The sequence below is a fragment of the Barbus barbus genome (genome assembly GCF_936440315.1).
Source record: "Barbus barbus genome assembly, chromosome: 35".
NCBI lineage: Eukaryota > Metazoa > Chordata > Actinopteri > Cypriniformes > Cyprinidae > Barbus > Barbus barbus.
Genome location: NC_136763.1, coordinates 5,149,172 through 5,168,604, shown reverse-complemented (window position 1 = coordinate 5,168,604; position 19,433 = coordinate 5,149,172). Strand labels below are relative to the sequence as shown.

At 34.8% G+C, this 19,433-nt stretch overlaps 1 protein-coding gene across 2 annotated transcripts; it reads left to right on the top strand.

The window, feature by feature from the left end:
- The first annotated feature begins 6,351 nt into the window (after window positions 1-6,351).
- On the top strand, window positions 6,352-17,602 carry LOC306855127 (EF-hand and coiled-coil domain-containing protein 1-like). 2 transcript variants are annotated; one of them, XM_079393578.1, is made up of 9 exons: window positions 6,370-6,568; window positions 6,676-7,221; window positions 8,473-9,022; window positions 11,257-11,363; window positions 13,795-13,930; window positions 14,018-14,135; window positions 14,225-14,323; window positions 15,720-15,789; window positions 15,869-17,602. In XM_079393578.1, the coding sequence occupies exons 2-9, from the start codon at window positions 6,678-6,680 to the stop codon at window positions 16,015-16,017; spliced, it is 1,773 nt and encodes a 590-aa protein (XP_079249704.1). In that variant the 5' UTR covers window positions 6,370-6,568; window positions 6,676-6,677; the 3' UTR covers window positions 16,018-17,602. The 2 variants fall into 2 exon arrangements, with proteins under 2 accessions (XP_079249703.1, XP_079249704.1); XM_079393577.1 differs by having other exon boundaries at window positions 6,352-7,221.
- Window positions 17,603-19,433: the final 1,831 nt, after the last annotated feature.

The window sequence follows — 19,433 nt, the reverse complement described above, 5'->3', positions numbered from 1 at the left end:
AAATTTGAAAGTTAAAATTGAGGTACTAAAATGACTAAAACTAAATCAATGGGTTAGAAAGCAAAGCTAAATAGAAATATTAAATTATTAAATATTAAAATTAATCGGAAAACTGAAAATAGGAAATTACTCAAATTAAAACTGAAATCAATATAATGAAAAATTGAACAGAAATATACAAATATGATGAGAAAAGTACATAATAAATTGACTAAAACAAACTAAAATGAAAACTAAAACTGAAATCAACAGAGCAAAGCTAAATAGAAATAAAAAACTCTTAATAATGAGAAAATGACATAAAAAATGACTAACACTTGAACTAAAATTAAAATGAAAACTGAAAAATAAGATATGACTAAAATTAAAACTGAAATCATTATAAAGCAAAGCTAAAGAGAAATATTTTAAAAACTAAAACTAATAAAACAGACAAAAGCACATAAAAAAATGACTAAAACTTAAACTAAAATTAAAGCTAATTCAAAACATTAATATAATAACTATAAAATAAATTGTTATAAAACAATAATAAACCCACATTTCTTGTTTGTTGCATTTATTTGAATACAAATAAACTAATTCAAGGTCCTTTAGGATATTTTCAGCCACAAAGAAAGTTTCATTTTACTACTGCTATCATCATGTAGCAATGCACTGCATCTGAAACAGTAGACAATGGTGCTAGAAACACCAAAGTCATTGGTTTAATTCCCATGGAATGCATTAACTTATTCATATGTATACCTTAAATGTACTGTAGGTTGCTTTTTAAAAGTGTCTGCCAAATGAATAAATGTAAATGTCTATCATTCACACAAGTTATCCCAGATAATTTCACTAAAGCTCAGCTGGAAGTGACATCATTAAAGCCCCATTTATTTGTGGACGGTGGATGTGAAGTTCCGGCAGCCATCTGCACTGCAGTCAGAGCTTTTATGTCTTCCTTTAGTGTCTCATCCTCCCTCTATACACAGACAAGCCCTGATGATTTTAACCAGCTCTGGTGAGTGTCGGGCCACACACATCCCGCTTTAAACAGCCCTCCGGGTCTCTTGTAAATCCACCAGAGCTGCTGCGGCCTCAGTCTCCTGCAGGTCTTTACAGCAGGAACAATACCTGATTTAAAGGCTGGGGATTTTACTGTTCCTGCTACAGATATTTTTGTATGTGGCATCTGTTGTCTGCAAAGCTAAAGGTAGACAATTGCATTGAGGGGTGTTAAAGAGAAGTTCATTTGGAAGGAAAAAAGGAGAGGCTCACTAAACAGCTGGCGGAAACACATACGCCATGAATTATGAAAGAAAGAAAAGAGCTTCAATAGACTGTTTGCTCAAAGTTTTCAGCCTTTATTCAGAGTGAAGTCACAATGTAAATGCATGGGATGAGTTCTAAAGCACAACAACAAATAGGGACAGAAGCTGCAGGGTGCTGGACTGGATGTCCTTATGAAAGTAAATCCAAAGTTTCTTAAGGTTCACATGCACAAAAAGTAAGAAACTGCACATGTGCATGCAGAGTGTATATATATATATATGGAAAAAAGAGAGTTTTTCTGACGTAAACATGTTATTTTTATATATAGAAATAAAATAAAAGATGCTGTAGTATCTGATTACTTGTAATCTGGATTAACTAATCAGATTAAGTTACATTTTAAATACTCATAATCAGACTACAGTTACTTTTTATTGATAACTTGATTACATATATTCGCACAATAGCAATAAATAATTAATTTACTAATTATTTTTCATCTTTTACATTTTCCTTTCTAAAATGCCTACATGACATGCAGGAAAACTAATTATTTAATTTTTAGTAAGTGTTTTTATTTTGATTGATGTTATTTTTAAAATTATTTATTTAAATGTTACATTTTTATGCCTTAATTGTTAGCTTTTCATTAAACTCACAAACCCCCTGCAGTTCCTTCATGAACCCAGTTTGAGAAACCTTGACATAATGTAATGCTTAATTCACTTTATGTTGTTAATAACAACGAATGGATTATATTTTCTTTGCATTTTAATATCAATATAGTATATATATTTGTACACTCTACATGCACATCTACAGTTTCTTAAATATATATATATATATATATATATGAAAGAGAGATAATTAATTATAACTATAACAATCATCATTACAGTAAGTTGCTGTGGTTAAAAATACATGTTAAATTCATGAATGTATCTTGGTGTATATCTCAAAAACATTTTGATGGAAGCATCAAATTGTTACAAAAATGTCACAACTTAGAAAGAATGTATGCAATGATTTTTCTTTTGATTTGGGGGTGAAATATGAACCTGATATGTTTTTGCCAGGCAATAATCATCCATACTATGGCTTTGACGTTTTATACAACTAGCACACCATAATCTCAAAAAATTCCAGTGAGGTTCAGAAACTGAAGTCCATCCTTATTGCAGAAATAAAACTATGTACCCCAACAAAGTTTGTACAGTGGTGGAACACAAACATGAATTTAGTGTCTTTTATAGGCTGTTGTAAACGTTGGCAAGATAAGGAGAACTGTAGGAATTTCAGTCCTTCTAAAGAAATCAACGAGACATCGCAGTGGAATGCCTGCACATGTATGTTACAGCACTTCTGAAAGCAAACATTTGTCTAAATCTGAGACAAATGTTATCAGCCAAATGAACAAATGTGATAAAATGTCACACAACTGAAATGTAGACCTCTCAACCATCTCATTTCCAGTGAGGATGAGAACTCTTGGAAATAGTTTCTCCTAGACAGCGATGAGCTTTCTTCTTTCTTCTGCAATTTAAGTCTCATGGATCTCATCTAGACTTTCAGAAGACATCTCAACAGAGTCTGAGACCTTGACATCCTTAGGATGAGGTGGGATATTTTCTCTGAGACCAGATCTAGGTCAAGGAAGGGTGTGATAAAGGTGTTGTGCATGAGCGCTGGTGTTTGTCTATACCTGCTCGTGGCATGCATTGAGTTTGACTCACAGAAGCACATATGGACTGAACAAAAGCCAACATCCCAAGAGAAATTATCTTCCAGAAAAAATGGTCTGTATCTTCTCCCCGTGGCCCTTTGACCCCTGACACCCCTGCTCTTATTACGACAATGCCGTGGGCTCCAAAACCTTTCAGTTTCAAATAAGCTCCTTTCAAGCAAAATAAACAAGCTTTTGAAGAGCAGCTGCAGGTTTTTGGATGTGAATGGCTCAATGTGATTCTCTATTGATCCGGGGGAGTTTCCATGCACAGCATTACAATCCCATTTGCCTAGGGACGGCTCTGAAAATCAGAGTAATCTGAAAAAGATTACAGAGAATAATCTGTCAAAATAAATGACACTGATTTCATGCGTCATTAGGAAGCCTATTGAGAGGATACGAGTGACTTCTTCGCAGCGGTTAAAATGCTCTCATCACTCATTCAGTCTGCTTGCGACCGCCTTTTGTGTTTTGTTCAGATTGTGCTTTGCTTATCTTGACAATTCCTTTCAATATAAAGTGTGGCAATAAAATGTAGCCTCAAATCTATTTCCAAACACAAGAGGAAAACAATTAATTCATTTGTGACGTTTTACCTGTTGATTACCTGAAGCAGTTGAACAGGTTTCTGGGTAATATTTAACTGAGATGGATGTGGGATGTTCTCCATATTGTGGGCCAAACTGTGGATTTTTTTCTTTGTTACACTTTCCAAATTCCAAATAGCAAAGCTATTTTCTCAAAGCAAGTAGGTCTGATTTAAGATTAATACTAGTTAAGAGGACTATCTCATAATTAGTGGTTTTATTGTGGATCATAGATCATTAAGAAATATAGTTTAGATTTCATAAATAGATTTCATGGCTAAAGTAAACAGTACTGCTCTTCACTCCACGGAAGAGAGGGGCGGGGTCAGCAGAGCTCATTAGCATTTAAAGCAACATGGACTGAAAACAGGGCTGATTTTGACAGGATAAAAAAGGTGTTTTTTACACTACCATTAAGAAATTTTAACCAAAGTATGTTATAGACTTTTCTTTAAGACCCTAAAGAATCATATCAACTTGTGGAAAATGGGCATCCGATGACCCCTTTAATACTACTCTTTAATAAATAATACTAATAAGAGTTAATAAAATAAACAATATTATAAATATAGCATAATATTACAAATTGCTATTCTGTTATGTTTGTTCCACACAACATTAAATCTGGTGTCATTTATGAGCAAATTTCTATTTTATGAGATTAATGGACGCTTTTGGATGAAGACTAAGACGTCTGTGATCCACGATTGACAAAAATTATGTCTGCTTTTCTGTAAAATAGGTCACCGTCTAGAGTCTTGACTTGTCTCATCAAGACCTGACAGAAAGCAGCAAATGTATGATAGCATGATATCTCACATCTATAGACAATCTGGTGCTTCACAAAGAGATATAACATGATTCAAGTAGATTTAAGACATAACAACAAAAGTAAGACTGGTGAAGAAAAAGAAAAAGACACCTAAGCAATCTGGCTACCTCAGTGCTTACACTCAACTTTCAACAAAAGCACTTTTCTCTGAGTCACTACACAGAAAAAAGGTTTGGTGGGTAAATACAATCTGACACATGACGGAATGAGCTATCAGGTGTATCTGTGGGAGTATTTCCTGTGGGGTGAGAGTATTTGTCATGAACTAAGATGATAGGCTATTAAGGTGAGGGCAGTTATTTCCGGAGTGGTATTTGAGAGACACTAACACAGGACTTTTGTATCACATGTCTGCAAGGGTCTTTTTTACGGGAAGTCACCCCATATCAACCTACTGTAAGTTCCAGTCAAGAAACAAAGGCTTGTGACTCAAGCTATAGGTCACTTTCTTACTGTCATTGCATAGATAAGTATCTAGTGTCACAGATAAACTGATATGTAGCAGAACTAGACACATACACTAGTTAAATGGTGGCTAGTATTTTATTTAGAGATTGTCTCCAGTTATACCAGACCTCTATTTCTGATGCAGAAACATGATGTAGGCTACTAGCTATTTGTAAACTTGGCATGTTGATCCATATCAGCCATTCCTATTCTGATATACAGTATGATATGTGACCCTGGACCACAAAACCATCTTAAGTGTCAATTTTTCGAAATTGAGATTTATACATCATCTGAAAGCTGAATAAATAAGCTGATGTATGGTTTTTTAGGATAGGACGATATTTGGCTGAGATACAACTATCTGAAAATCTGGAATCTGAGGGAGCAAAAAATCCAAATATTGAGAAAATCGCCTTTAAAGTTGTCCAAATGAAGTTCTTAGCTATGCATATTACTAATCAAAAATTAAGTTTTGATATATTTACACTAAGAAATTTACTAAATATCTTCATGGAACATGATCTTTACTTAATATCCTAATGATTTTTGGTATAAAAGAAAAATCGATAATTTGGACCCACAGTGTATTTTTGGCTATTGCTACAAATATACCTAAGTGACTTAAGACTGGTTTTGTGGTCCAGGGTCACATATATGATCAGATGATATAAAATAACATTTTTTTTTACTCTCAAAGTTTTATTTTATATACATCAAAACAAGTAACAAAAAGGAAATATATATATATATATATATATATATATATATATATATATGATATGTTATATATTATGATACCCCCCCCCCCCCAAAAAAAAGTTTTAATCAAGTCAGTTACAAATTATGCAAAAACAGTGAGAGTATCATTTATTATTTAAATATTTCATTCATTCTAGGCCATTTTATTAAAAAAGTTTAAAAGGTCATGAAATGTCACAGAACACATAAAAACAAATTGAGATGTGGTGGAAACGGCATTGTATTTGTTATATGCATGTTAAAAAATAGTTAAATTGTAAATAAACCTTCATTTATGCATACAAATTTATAACATTAATATTATATAGATTACTATTTTTTAATGTATTTTCCTTTTGTTTATTAGTGTCACTTGTCTTTGATGTGTATAAAATATTTTTCTGATTCTTATTTTACTCGTTTTGAATAAAAAAAGCTTAATTTTATACCATCTATGGATTTTTATATAAATATATGTTTTTAAGGCTTTGACATAACTTCTATAGGCTATCTGCATGGGTGTTACCTGCTTCATTTTAATCTCTTGTAAGTCAGTGAGTCATGCTCGAAAACTCCTCAAAGTGATCTGTAAACTTAGATAAAAGCTGCTCTATACAAGAGTCCACACTACCTGTATTAAGTGTCTTCAAGCTCCAGAGAAGATCACTCTTTGGTCGAGGTCCAAAAATCCTCAGCCTGAAGTGAGCAGTGATTGGACAGATCTGAAAGCTTTCATGTGCCCTGGAAAACACCACACACACACACACACACACATACACACACACCTCCTCTGTCAACCCAAAGGGTGGAGTGGGTCTTTTGAAGACGCACACAACCACAGTCCCTGAAGGAAGAGGTTGAGGAAAGGATTCTAAGTCAACAATGCATTTTGAATCAAGTTAATTATTAGGGTATATGTTATAAAGGCTACAACATTGGCACTGTTATGTCAAGTGTTATTTTTTATACTCCTATCTGGTAAGTTTCCTATAATTAGCAGCACATGTTGCGAATACACAGTGATGAAAGTTGTCTGAAGGAGGTGGGTATGTAGAAACCCGGGTGTTTTGTGGATGTATCTTCAGTCATGCAGGTTTCGCGGATCCACGCGGCGCGTAAAAGCGAGTGGCTCAAATGCGCGCTAACGCACCACTTCAGCCCGGATCCCTGCGTGGAAAACGAGATCGTGGTTTTGGCCACCGGTGTGGACCAGTATCTCCAGGAGGTATTTCATCATCTCGCTTTTTACAACGGTGATGACCTCGTCTCGGATGAGGACTTTAGGAGTCTGTGTTTGATTTTGGGGATCCCCGCGAGCGCAGAGACCGAGAACCGGGATATTTGCGATGGACATCCTCTGGTTTTGAGCTTTAAAGATTTCCACGCACGGCTTTGTGGGGTTTTCTCGCTAAAAGCGCAGGAAGACCAGACGGGAGTTCGGCTTCCGGTCAGCGAGGAGACCGAGCACATCGAGCGGGAGATCAGACTTCGGTGTCCCCGCGTCCGGAGGAGAAAGTGCGTCAGTTTTGATCTGTCTGCCGACCAACAAAACCGGAGGAGGTCAGTGAGGAGATCCGGACTCTCTCAGAATCATTTGCAGAGCTCTGCTGTGGAACCCAAGAGAAACGCAGGTAGGAGCGTCTCTCTCTCTCTCTCTCTCACACACACACACACACGCGCGCACACGCACACACACACCCACACCTGAGCTGTCAGGACAGTTGGACTAATTTAACAGCTGTATTTTTCCATCCAAAAACTCAAGCCTTAGGGGACGTTTTTAGCCTTTAATGATTAATAATGAAGATTTATTTAAGGGAGATTTATGAGTGTCTGTGACATAAACCAAGTGCATATTGCATACACAACTTCTAAATGATAATAAACCAAATCAACTTAAATGATAACTAACCAAATAAACTGATTTATTTACTGATTGTATTTCATACAAGTACAAAATGAATTTATAGGATATATTAATAATTAGTATATATTATATTTATAATTTAAGTAATATGTTATATTTACACAATTAATGTTTAAAATAACTGGTTAGTAAATAATTTCAAATTTCTCTGAATTAATTAGAAAATTTCTAACATTACAGTGTTGAATATTACTGTAACTCTCAAAGAACCCCACTTTTTAAAAATAAAAATGTACATCGTCATCTTCATATACTAAAAAAAAATAATGTAATTATCATAACTATGACTTTACACATCTAAGAACATAATATATGAATTATATTGTATTACATTATAATTTAAAATAAAACAAATAATTATCATATTTTTTAACTAATCTAAGCATTATTTATTAATAAAGAATTGTATTATAATAGTTAAATAATATTTACCATTTATGTCTTAATTTATATTACACCATTATTAAAATAGTTGATTAATAAATAATTTATATTTTCTATGAATCAATTAAAAATGTTCTTTATTGCAGTGTTGAATATTACTGTAACCCTCAAAGAACCCAACTTAAAAAAGTAGTAAGTTGACAATAAATAATAATAATAATAATGATAATAATCATAATTAAAAGAAGGTAATTTAAGTATAATAAATATGACTTTACACATCTAAGAGCAGAATTTGAATGATGTTGTATTGTATAAAAAAACAAAACAAAAAACAACCAATTACTTTAAATATTAAACTAATTTAAAATGATTTATTAATTAATAAATAATTGTATTAGGATACATATATTATACTTAACATTTATTTCTTAATTCATATTACACAAGTATTAAAAATAGTTGATTAATAAATAATTTATAATTTCTATGAATCAATTTGAAAGCAAAAAGCTGTGTTTTTTTGTTGTGTTTAGCCATTACTGAAGACCTTATTTTTACTGTATTGCAGAGGATATTAACCCTCAGAGGAGATGGCAGGACCAGCTGGAGCTGGAGAACGCCAGTCTGAGGGAGCTGGTGGAGGACTTGCGTTCAGCTCTCCAGAGCAGCGATGCGCGGTGTTTGGCACTAGAGGTGGCTTTACACCGAAAAGACATGCCGTCCCAACATACTGCTGGAGGAACCCCTGAAAAACAGGACTGCAAAACAAAAACACAATCCAAACACATGCAATGGGACTCCAGAAGAAGCACTAAAGACCTCCTACGAGAGCTGGAACTGATCCGTGCTTCTCGTGATGGACAGCTGGAGGAAGCCATGAGGTTTAACCAGAGGTTAGAGGAAGAGCTGATGGTGGCTTACGGAGAAATTAGCAGGATGCAGGAGATGCTGGACAGCGTCCGGACTGAAAACACACAGATTAAGAAGAGGACAGAAGAGGTCAGAGAGTCTCTGGCCGCAGGGCTGCAAGGTGTGAGGACCTTACAAGACCAGGCTCGACAAGCTGACCTGCTCCGAGAACATGTCCAGAGTCTGGAGAGCCAGCTGGAGAAGTTCAGGTAGATCTTTTATTGATCTGATGCTTTATCTGATGCCATAATTTCAGTCACACACATGCATAACTACACTACAGGTAAAGAAGTTTGGGATCAGTAGTGTTTGTTTTTTTTTGTTTCTTTGAAAGATTAAATTAATAATTGTATTCATCAAGGATGCATTAAATTGATCAGTCAAGACATTTATAATGTTAAATAATTAAATAATGAACGGCTTAACATTCTAAACAGAATTCTAATAACAAATGTATCACAGTTTCCACAAAACTATATAGCAGCCCAACTGTTTTCAACATTGAAAATAATATAAATATATATATTTTTTGAGCATCAGATTAGTATATTAGAAGGATTTCTGAAGGATCATGCACTGAAGACTGGAGTAATGATGCTGAAAATTCAGCTTAGCATCACAGGAATAAATTACATTTTTAAATATATTCAAATAGAAAAAGTTTAAATTATAATAATATTTCACAATGTTACAGCCAAGAAGCAGCGCTTGGCTATGAAACAATTTGGAGAGGAGCAGCAATGCAGGGCTTGTCGCAGACATGTCTGATTTTCCCTTGACAGATGTTAATGACCTGCTTTAATAACACAGGACGGCACAGTTTCCTGCAAACGGTTATTAGTTATTCGCTTTCAAGTGAGTATTACAGCAAATCACACAAAGTCTCTATTGCAGCATCTAACTCTACATGTCTTATTATATCCTGTGAGGAAGGATATGAGGTCCAGACATGTTTAAGCAGGTATGCTGGACAATCAGAGATCAAAGACGTTTGTGGTCAGTGATTTTTACAGTGCTGTTTCATTTGTCTCTATCTATGAACATATTAATTAAGAAATGTCTGAAAATGACAGAGAAATTAAATGAGAACTAAAAGCCACAAAATGCTTTACATCTGTTAGTATCTATCTGTCTTTTTACAAACTAAAAAAGTTAAGTATGTAAAAAAAAGGTGGTGGGGGTGGGGTCATATTAAATTAACAATGCACTAACTTTAACAGCACTCTAAAAAAAATGCTGGTTTAAATACAACCCAGCACTGGGTAAAATATGGATGAGCCCAGCGATTGGGTTGTTTTTACCCAGCAGTTGGGTTACTGCCCAGAAGGTTGGGTTAAACATTTAACCCAACTGTTGGTTGAAAACAACCCGGCATGTGTTCTGTCCAACATTTACCCAGCACTGGGTTGTATTTAACCCAGAATTTTTTTTGGAGTGAGGGAATGTGTAATTTTAGCACCACTATTGCATCACTAATCACTAAATTGTAGCATTAGAGCAACAAAAGAGTTTACATACATATGTCACAGTTATGGACATTCTGTTGTATTTTCTCCCTCATGTGTCCATATTTGGTTATGTTCCCATTCTTGTTCTCGTTATGTCATTATTAGTTCATCCTCCTCACCTGTCTGTCCCTCATCAGCTCCCCTACATATAGTCAAGTCTGTTCATTCTGTCTTTGTCTGGTATTGTTGAATGTTACCTCTTGCGTGCGTGTTTTCCTGCGCCATCTGGATTACCCTTGTGGAATCATTAAAGATTATTGAACTTTCTTTTTCATTGACATCTTTGTGTGCCTCATTCCACACACAGTAGTTGTGATATATATATATATATATATATATATATATTTAGATGACTCAGAGCAAAAATGAGGTCTAATTTTACAGTGTAAATTATAAAACTTAAATAGTTGCAAAAATAATGACTGTTTTTACACAGGTTTCCGGAACACTCCTCTTACTGCAATGCAGTGAGCATTAGCGATTACACAAGCCAAAGTATTATTTTTAAGTATGATGAACTAATAAGCTTCGTTGAAGCAATTCCAGCATGCATTACATGGCCAAATGTGCTACAAAACTGTAGCTCACATTTACTTTGCAATCAATCAGGCAGATTGTTGGCTTTCAGTTCGACGCTTAGCAGATTAATATATATGTTAATATTTCATTTTTGGCATCACAGAGCGGTGATGTAATGCTCATTCCTCACCTGGAAAAGCAGGTCGAAACCTGTTAAGTTCCCGACTCAGAAAATCCACACGCTCTGCTGGGACAATTATCAAACTTGTTCATGCCATCAGCACCACAATAAACGCAGTGTGCTGAACAGCCTCTATCAGTTATGTGATATTAAATGTTTTGATTCCAGACATCTTGACTCATCTGCACAAAAGGTTATTTAATCATATTTACTGTGCTGTATGACTTATTTTTAGGGCCCAGTGCACCTGCACAGAGCTGAATATGAACAAAACTGAAATACTAGCTGAACCATGTGGGTCTGGATTTCCCTCCCCCACCAGTCATGATGATGCCAGAAGAGGTAAGAGGGTCAAAAGCTATCATAATCAATTTCTCATTCATTACAGGACACAGATAATAAAAAAATAATGTACAAATATACAAAATGGACAATATGTAAAATAGCACAAACACAATATACAAAATAGACAATTCAGTATGTACAGGTAAGTTAGGTGCAAATTTGAAATGTAAGTATGTGTGTTAAAAAATAAAAAGTATGATAGTGTTGTGTGTTTCATGTTTATTGTTAAGAGTTCAAGTGTTCATGAGATGGATTGCCTGAGGGAAGAAACAGTTTCTGTGTCTGGACATTCTGGTGCTTAGAGCTCTGTAGCGTCGACCAGATGGTAACAGTTCAAAGAGGTTGTGTGCTGGATGTGAGGGGTCCAGAGTTATTTTACCAGCCCTTTTGCTCACTCTGGATAAGTACAGTTCTTGGAGAGTGGGAAGGGTTGTACCAATGATTCGCTCAGCAGTCCGGACTACCCTCCGTAGTCTTCTGAGGTCAGATTTGGTAGCTGAGCTGAACCAGACAGTTAATGAAGTGCAGAGGATGCATTCAATGATGGCGGAGTAGAACAGTTTCAGCAGCTCCTGTGGCAGGTTGAACTTCCTCAGCTGGCGAAGGAAGTACAACCTCTGCTGGGCCTTTTTCACAATAGAGTCTATGTGAATGTCCCACTTCAGGTCCTGGGAGATGGTGGTGCCCAGGAATCTGAATGACTCCACTGCAGTCACAGTGCTGTTCATGACGGTGAGTGGGGGGAGAGCAGGGGGATTTCTCCTGAAGTCCACAATCATCTCCCCTGTTTTGAGCGTGTTAAGCTCCAGATTGTTGAGACTGCACCAGACAGCCAGCTCCTTAACCTCCTGTCTGTAAGCAGACTCGTCACCGTCCTGAATGAGGCCGATGACTGGGGTGTCATCTGCAAACTTCAGGAGTTTGACAGAGGTTGTCTTTAGATGTGAAGTCGTTGGTGTAGAGGGAGAAGAGCAGTGGGGAGAGAACGCAGCCCTGAGGAGCTCCAGTGCTGGTCATACGGGTGCTGGATGAGAATTTTCCCAGCCTCACTAGCTGCTGCCTGTCTGTCAGGAAGTTGTTGATCCACTGACAGACGGAGGTGGGGATGGAGAGCTGAGTTAGTTTGGGCAGGAGGAGGTTTGGAATGATAATGTTAAAGGCCAAGCTGAAGTCTACAAACAGGATCCTCACATAAGTCCCTGGTCTGTCCAGGTGTTGCAGTATGTAATGCAGTCCCATGTTGACAGCATCATCCACAGACCTGTTTGCTCTGTAGGCAAACTGCAGGGGGTCCAGTGATGTCCTTCAGATAAGCCAAACCCAGTTTTCCAAATGACTTCATGACCACAGATGTTAGAGCCACAGGTCTGTAGTCGTTCAGTCGGGTTTCTTTGGGACGGGGATGATGGTGGAGCGTTTGGAGCATGAGGGGACTTCACACAGCTCCAGTGATCTGTTGAATGTATGTGTGAAGATGGGGGCCAGCTGGTCAGCACAGGATTTCAGACAGGCTGGTGTCACACCGTCTGGGCCTGGTACCTTCCTTCTCTTGTTCTTTTTGAAGACCTGGCGCATGTCATCTTCTTTGCACACTGAAGCCGTGTCACTGGAAGAGAATTGGATCCTTAACTTATCGCTTCACTTTTGCCTTGTGACCTCATCATGTTGCATGTTTAATTCTGCAAGTGCTGTGTAGCATTACCTCAGAAATAAATGCAAAAATAAACTGTAGACCGTTAACATTTTTTAATTAAAAATAATAGTAAAATAAAACAATAACAAAAATGTCCATAAATGTAATCTTTTTTTTAATTTTTCAATAATGTTATCTCATTAAAGAATATGATTTTACATTTCCAGAAACAAATAATATATTCAATGTATTATTTTTTTTAAATACAAATAAATAAATAATTGATTACTAAATTGTATATTTATTTTTTGACATTTAAAAACAATTTTTTTTTTCATTTCTAAAAATAATTTTACAATATAAATTATATGCTATTTAATATAAAAAATAAATAATATAATAAATATATATAATACATAATATAAATGTATTATAATATAAATATTAAATATATATTTTAGTTCTAGTGTCACGAGCACTGCCATAAAAACATAAATAACACCTTTTACACAGGGTTCTCTCAAAATGTTCCTTTTATATTGTTCCTCCGGTTTTGTGTAAAAATGTCTTTTTTGATCGCCCAGTAAAATAGTTAGTCAAAAAAGAGATTACTCCAAATTCCTTCATCACACTACAAGTGCATCAAGTCGAGTGCATTTCATTGTATGAGACATTAACTTTGCTGTATACTTTTTTTTTCTGTATTCCACAAAGTTGTGTGCACAGTACATACTGCAAAATAGTATGAAGGCAGGGCATTAAAGACAGTAGTGGTCATGTGACGTCTCTGTGCAGAAGAAGACCTGCAGAGGTCAGTCGAGGGTCGGGCAGCATCAGATGAGGAAGAGGAGGAGAGGAGCATAGATGAAGGACAGTGCTGCCACCTGGAGGTGAAACAGCTGATCAACAGATTACACGGCTGTGCCAAAGGGTGAATATATCTTTAACATAAAAAAAAAGTTCTGCATTTTGGCCATGGATTCATTTGACAAGTTCACACATTTGTACTGTTCCACAGGTGTCAGAAAGCTGCTATCTGTAACTGGCTTGTCTCTCAGAGCTCCGCTCACAGCAAAGACAGCAGAGCACATGTGTGGATTCCTCAAGTGGATGAGAGGGCAAATCAAGAGGGAAAGGTGAGAGTTAAAGAAGAATCTATGATAATGGAATATCAAACACCACATCATCTCTAATGAACACCTGCCTTCTCTGTCACATTCTGTAGATGAAGCAGAAAGAGGTGGAGAGTTTGAGAGTTTATCATTCACTGCAGGAGGAGAGACTGACTGATGCGCTCACGTTATTGCTGCAGATACCACACAAAGTGAGAACTAGAGTAAAAAGTGTGTTCTGAGTGGTTGCTTACTGAAGTCAGTGGTATATATATGATATGATATGATATGATATATGATATGGCTTGGTACCCCCCTTCGTCCCCTCATCGTAAAACAAAAACAAACAAAATACATTAAATTATATTTTAAGGTCAGTATATAATATATTTTATATGTTATCAGATTTAAATGTTTAATGTGTTTAACTATATTCTAATTCTAATTTAAAATGTATTTATAATTTATTTTAACATTTTATTTGATAAAATTACTAATGGTTTAGGGCATAAAGAAAACCTTTATTATTGAATGCAGGGATTCATAAACTTTTTTTTGTCAGCTGAACCCCTTTGACCAAAATTATTTTCTTAAAGTATCCCCTGTGCTTTTCAGTAAATATTTCAATAATTCAACGCATATTAATTAATAATTAGAATATTTCAGTAATGTAGCTCTCTGATGTCAGTTAATGGTCACATGTAGGGAAACAAATAAAACATTTCATCTTTTTTATTTTATTATTTAGTTGATTTTACATTTTTTTTAATCATTCATTTAATTTAAGTACATTTAGTATTAGCTTTTCTTCAGCTCACAAATACTCTGCAGTTTCCTCGCCAACTCCAATTTGTAAAATCCCTGATTTAATGCATAGAGCTGAATCTTCTAAAGCTTCTTGTGCTCAGTTAAAGACCTTAAATCTTTTGAAAAAAATAACTACACATGAACATAAATATATATTATTAATCTCTACTCTATATTAAATATGTATTATTATTTACATAGTTTGGAAAATGCAATTAGTTGAATATACTCGTGAACTGAATAAAGTACATGGACCCTGATAGCACATGTACATCGCAGAGTTATCAATATGTGCTTGTTTACATCTGAAAGATATATTTTAATAGAGTTTTCTCATCTGCAATACATCTATAGAATGTTTCCTGTCAGACTTAAAATAGACACTTAGAAGGTGTTTATGACTTAGAAAGTATGTAAAACTGGCATCTTGCATACTATATAATATATATTGCCAGCAATTTCTTTTACAAACATCTGAAACAATATGCAACATTTCAAACAGTAGTATGCGAAATGTTAACACTTGCCCTCACTAAGTGTACTTATCATTTTATGGTTAATTTGCACTTTTAATGTAAAAACCCTTGACTTTTCGCAGTCAAATCAAATAATGAGTAAAGGAGAGTTACCTGGTTAATATGACTTCCTGTTCATTCATCACATTGGAAATGAAAGCAAGATCAAGTCATGTGCATTGCATTGCCAAATTCCACACAGCCACCTAGTGATTCAGCTCTGTAACGCACTTGTCTGCTTGTTTTCAAGCTGAAAACCTCTAACCTGTGTTCTGACCCCTAACAGATAGTCTCTCGCAGGATCTTGGGGAAAATACTGATCAACACACTAGATCTGTGCACTAGAAAAAGTCGCGGTAAGCTCTGCCTTTCTGTTTCATTTACATTTTTTTCTTTCATGCAAAACTGCTGGGTAAACTTCTATCTTTCCTTCAGACTGGACTCCGGTGGTTCTGGTGGTGGACACACTGTGCCGGCAGCTCCTCTCCAGTGACCTCCTGGATGGAGGAGAGGAGGTCAGCGCTGGGTCACGACCTTCTGGGACCTCAGGTCACCGAAACACATCCATTCTGATGTCCTGCTGATGTCCCACTTAAGACACTTTACATGAGGGTACAAATTGGTGTTCTGTTATTTGGCATTAATTATTACCAGTTATTGTAATAAAAATTATTAAACAAATATTTTTCTTTAATTTATAAGAAATAAATGAGTACCAATAAAACAAACAACATTTGGTGCCTAACCAGCTCCTTCTTAAAGAGGTCATCGGAACCCATCGCAAGTTGTTTGAACATAAATGTGTGTTGGAAGTGTGTGTACACATCCATCCTATAATGATAAAAATCCACCCAGTGTTTTTTTTTATTTTTTAAAATCCCCTTTCTCAAATCAGGCTGTTCTGAGATTCCTGTCAGAATGACGTAGTTCTGCACAGGCCCCTCCCACAAGAGTTGATTGACAAGGCTGTTTTATTGAATGGGATTTTGGTTAAATGCATAGTGTGGTTTATGCATAGTGTTTAAAGCCACGTTAAAATGAAATGTTTACGGCCACATGAAGCTGTTAGAAAGCATATAGACTGAGGATTTCCTAGAAGCTAGGATAAAATAACATTTTGTGTAACCACCCTAACAAAATTATAGAGAAATGTGGCACTTTATTCACTAAAATAAGTTTAATCTTACCATATCCAAAAATTTGCTCACTCTGCTGTTATTTAATAGATTAAAATAATGCACTAGAATTTTATTGAGTACGTGGGGATACGTTTTTAATTAAAATATGCATATTAATCAAGGATTTTAATGCATCTTATTTCGAAATGTACAGAAAAAGTGCTTTCAATGTCCTTTATTTAAGATTATTTCATTTATTCACTATACTATTTATTACTAATGTCTCATTTCAGTTTTAGTTTTGCTCTAGTTTTGTATTTATTCCAGTTTATATGAAAAGGTTCATATAGCGTGGATTAAAATTCATATACAGTGTAAATCCTTTTCACTTAATGTTAAAAATAAGTTTGAAAAAGTTGTCAGTATCGTGGTGATGGTGGTGACGCTTAAGGCGAGCGACCGTGGTGCTGTAGTTCGTTTATAGGCTAAATTTAGCTTTTTAGTTATGGCGCTTTTATTTAGGCTTTTTTATTTAAACGTGTAAGTTTCATGAGCTACGATTGAAAACTGAGCTTTTTTGTTTTGTTTTTTGCGATAATCCAAAAGCCTATGGAAAAATCCAGTTTCATGCTAACAGCTGATCCGCCTACAAAGTGACGTCATAGTTTCTCCACTCCATAAAGTGCTAGTTAGCCAGTTTCACGGCTGACGTTCGCCCCAAGGAAGAGAGGGGCGGGGTCAGCAGAGCTCATTAGCATTTAAAGCAACATGGACTGGGTACAGTCCATGACAGGGTACAAAAGCTTTTTTTACACTACCATTGAGAAATTTGAACCAAAGTATGTTATAGACTTTTCATTAAGACCCTTAAGAATCATATCAACTTGTGGAAAATGGGCATCCGATGACCCCTTCCATAAAACAAACAAAACAAGCCCTGAATATATAAAAGAACACATATTGTACTCACACTTCATATTTAATAGTATTAAATGATTCGTTAATTGCATTTAATAGATTATACTTTCAATAAAACATTTCTTGGGTTTGTAATTAAGCTCGTTTGGTTCGAGTTTTGTTGAATTTACAAGTTCTGACCAGCAGGCATCACCGTATTTCAGAAGCTTCGAAACAGTGAATCGTTTCGCAAAGCAATTAGTTCAGTTAATTCAAAGCTTTGTAAAAAGATTTGTTTCTCCCATCACAACAAATTAGTATGTAGTAGCCTACACTAAGTAAGTTTGGTGAAGGGCTACAAAATTCTGTGAAATGTGTGAATTGCTTTACGGCAGCAACAAATACATGTGTACAGCCGAAGACTTTTAATATAGTTTTTTAGTAGACTTTTATATATTTGACTTTTCTTGAAAATACTTTGGTACAGCTGTCCAGTGTATCCACTCACCTGTTGGGGCTTCAGTTTTAAAATACATATAGTTGCTGTAAACGGTATTCACATGTACCAAAATTGTAGTAAGGGTTGCAGAAATGTCAAAACTCATATAAAATTAATTTTTAAAATGAAACTGTTCATATTATAATTAGGTTTACCTCTTCAGGAGGACAAACCTTCTTCTCACCTTCTTTTAAAAAAAAAACAAAGAATTGAATTTAAAATTGTCAAGCCCTATTTGTGAAAAGTGTCTTAAACGGTTCTTCTGTATAGAACATGAGGCCATGTTTTCTCAAATCTGAATTCTATTTATTTGACTTGTCCAATCACATATTAGTTTCCTGAAATCTTTCCACTTGTTATGTGCAAGACATGAATAGATGCACATTATAAGACACTTAAGAGTCTCAGTGTGTGTATATACAGTACAGTCATTTAATCTGAAACGTTATGCTCTCATATGACTTACAAAAGGATTTTTTAACATTACTATTTGTGCTATAAAATAATATCTGTATATTTGATAGGGCAAAAACATTAACTTTTTTTTTGGAGAAAGCATTTATATTTTTGTTCATGTGGAGGTGGATGTGTGACTGATATCTGAATGTCACAGTAATTCATCTATGATATCAGTCCATGTGACACGGTGTCACATTTCCATTCTGCGCCGATACAATGTGTCGCTCACTGAGACGAGGACAAGATGAGACAACGTGACTCCTCGTGAAAGGAGTTCAGGGACGTCTGATCACAAACTCAAGATTCTTTACTTAGAAAGTAAAAACAAACAAAAATACTTTGATATTTTTTATTATTAATTATTATATTTTTATCTCTGTAAAGCCTGACATGAAATAAGTCAGAAAAAAATTTAATTCTTTAAAATAGGAATAATTTTTGAAGTTTGCATATATATATATATATATATATATATATATATATATATATATATATATATATATATATATATATATATTAGTGCTGTCAAAATAAAAGTTTTTGTTTACATAGTCTAATATATGAGTGTTCACTGTGTTTATTTATTATGTATATATAAATACAAACACATACATGTATATATTTAAGAAAAATATGTTATGTTTATATATTAAATATTTATATATAATATAAAATATAATTATATGAATTTATAAAAAACTATTAACGTAAATATTTTCATAATATATACCGTATGTGTGTGTATTTAGATATACATAATAAACACAGTACACATACATATATATTTGGAAGTGATTAATCGCAATTAATCGTTTGACAGCACTAATATATAAATATATATATATATATATATATATATATATATAGCAACTTTAGGCCCAAAATGAGCTAAAATGTGCAATTTATTGCAGTTGCTGATATTTATATTGGCAAAAAGTAAGATGCTTTGCTTGAAATATAACTAAAATGTAAAATTTCTTATGTTTACTTTATAAAAGTAAAAAGAAATATGCTTTTTTTATTATTC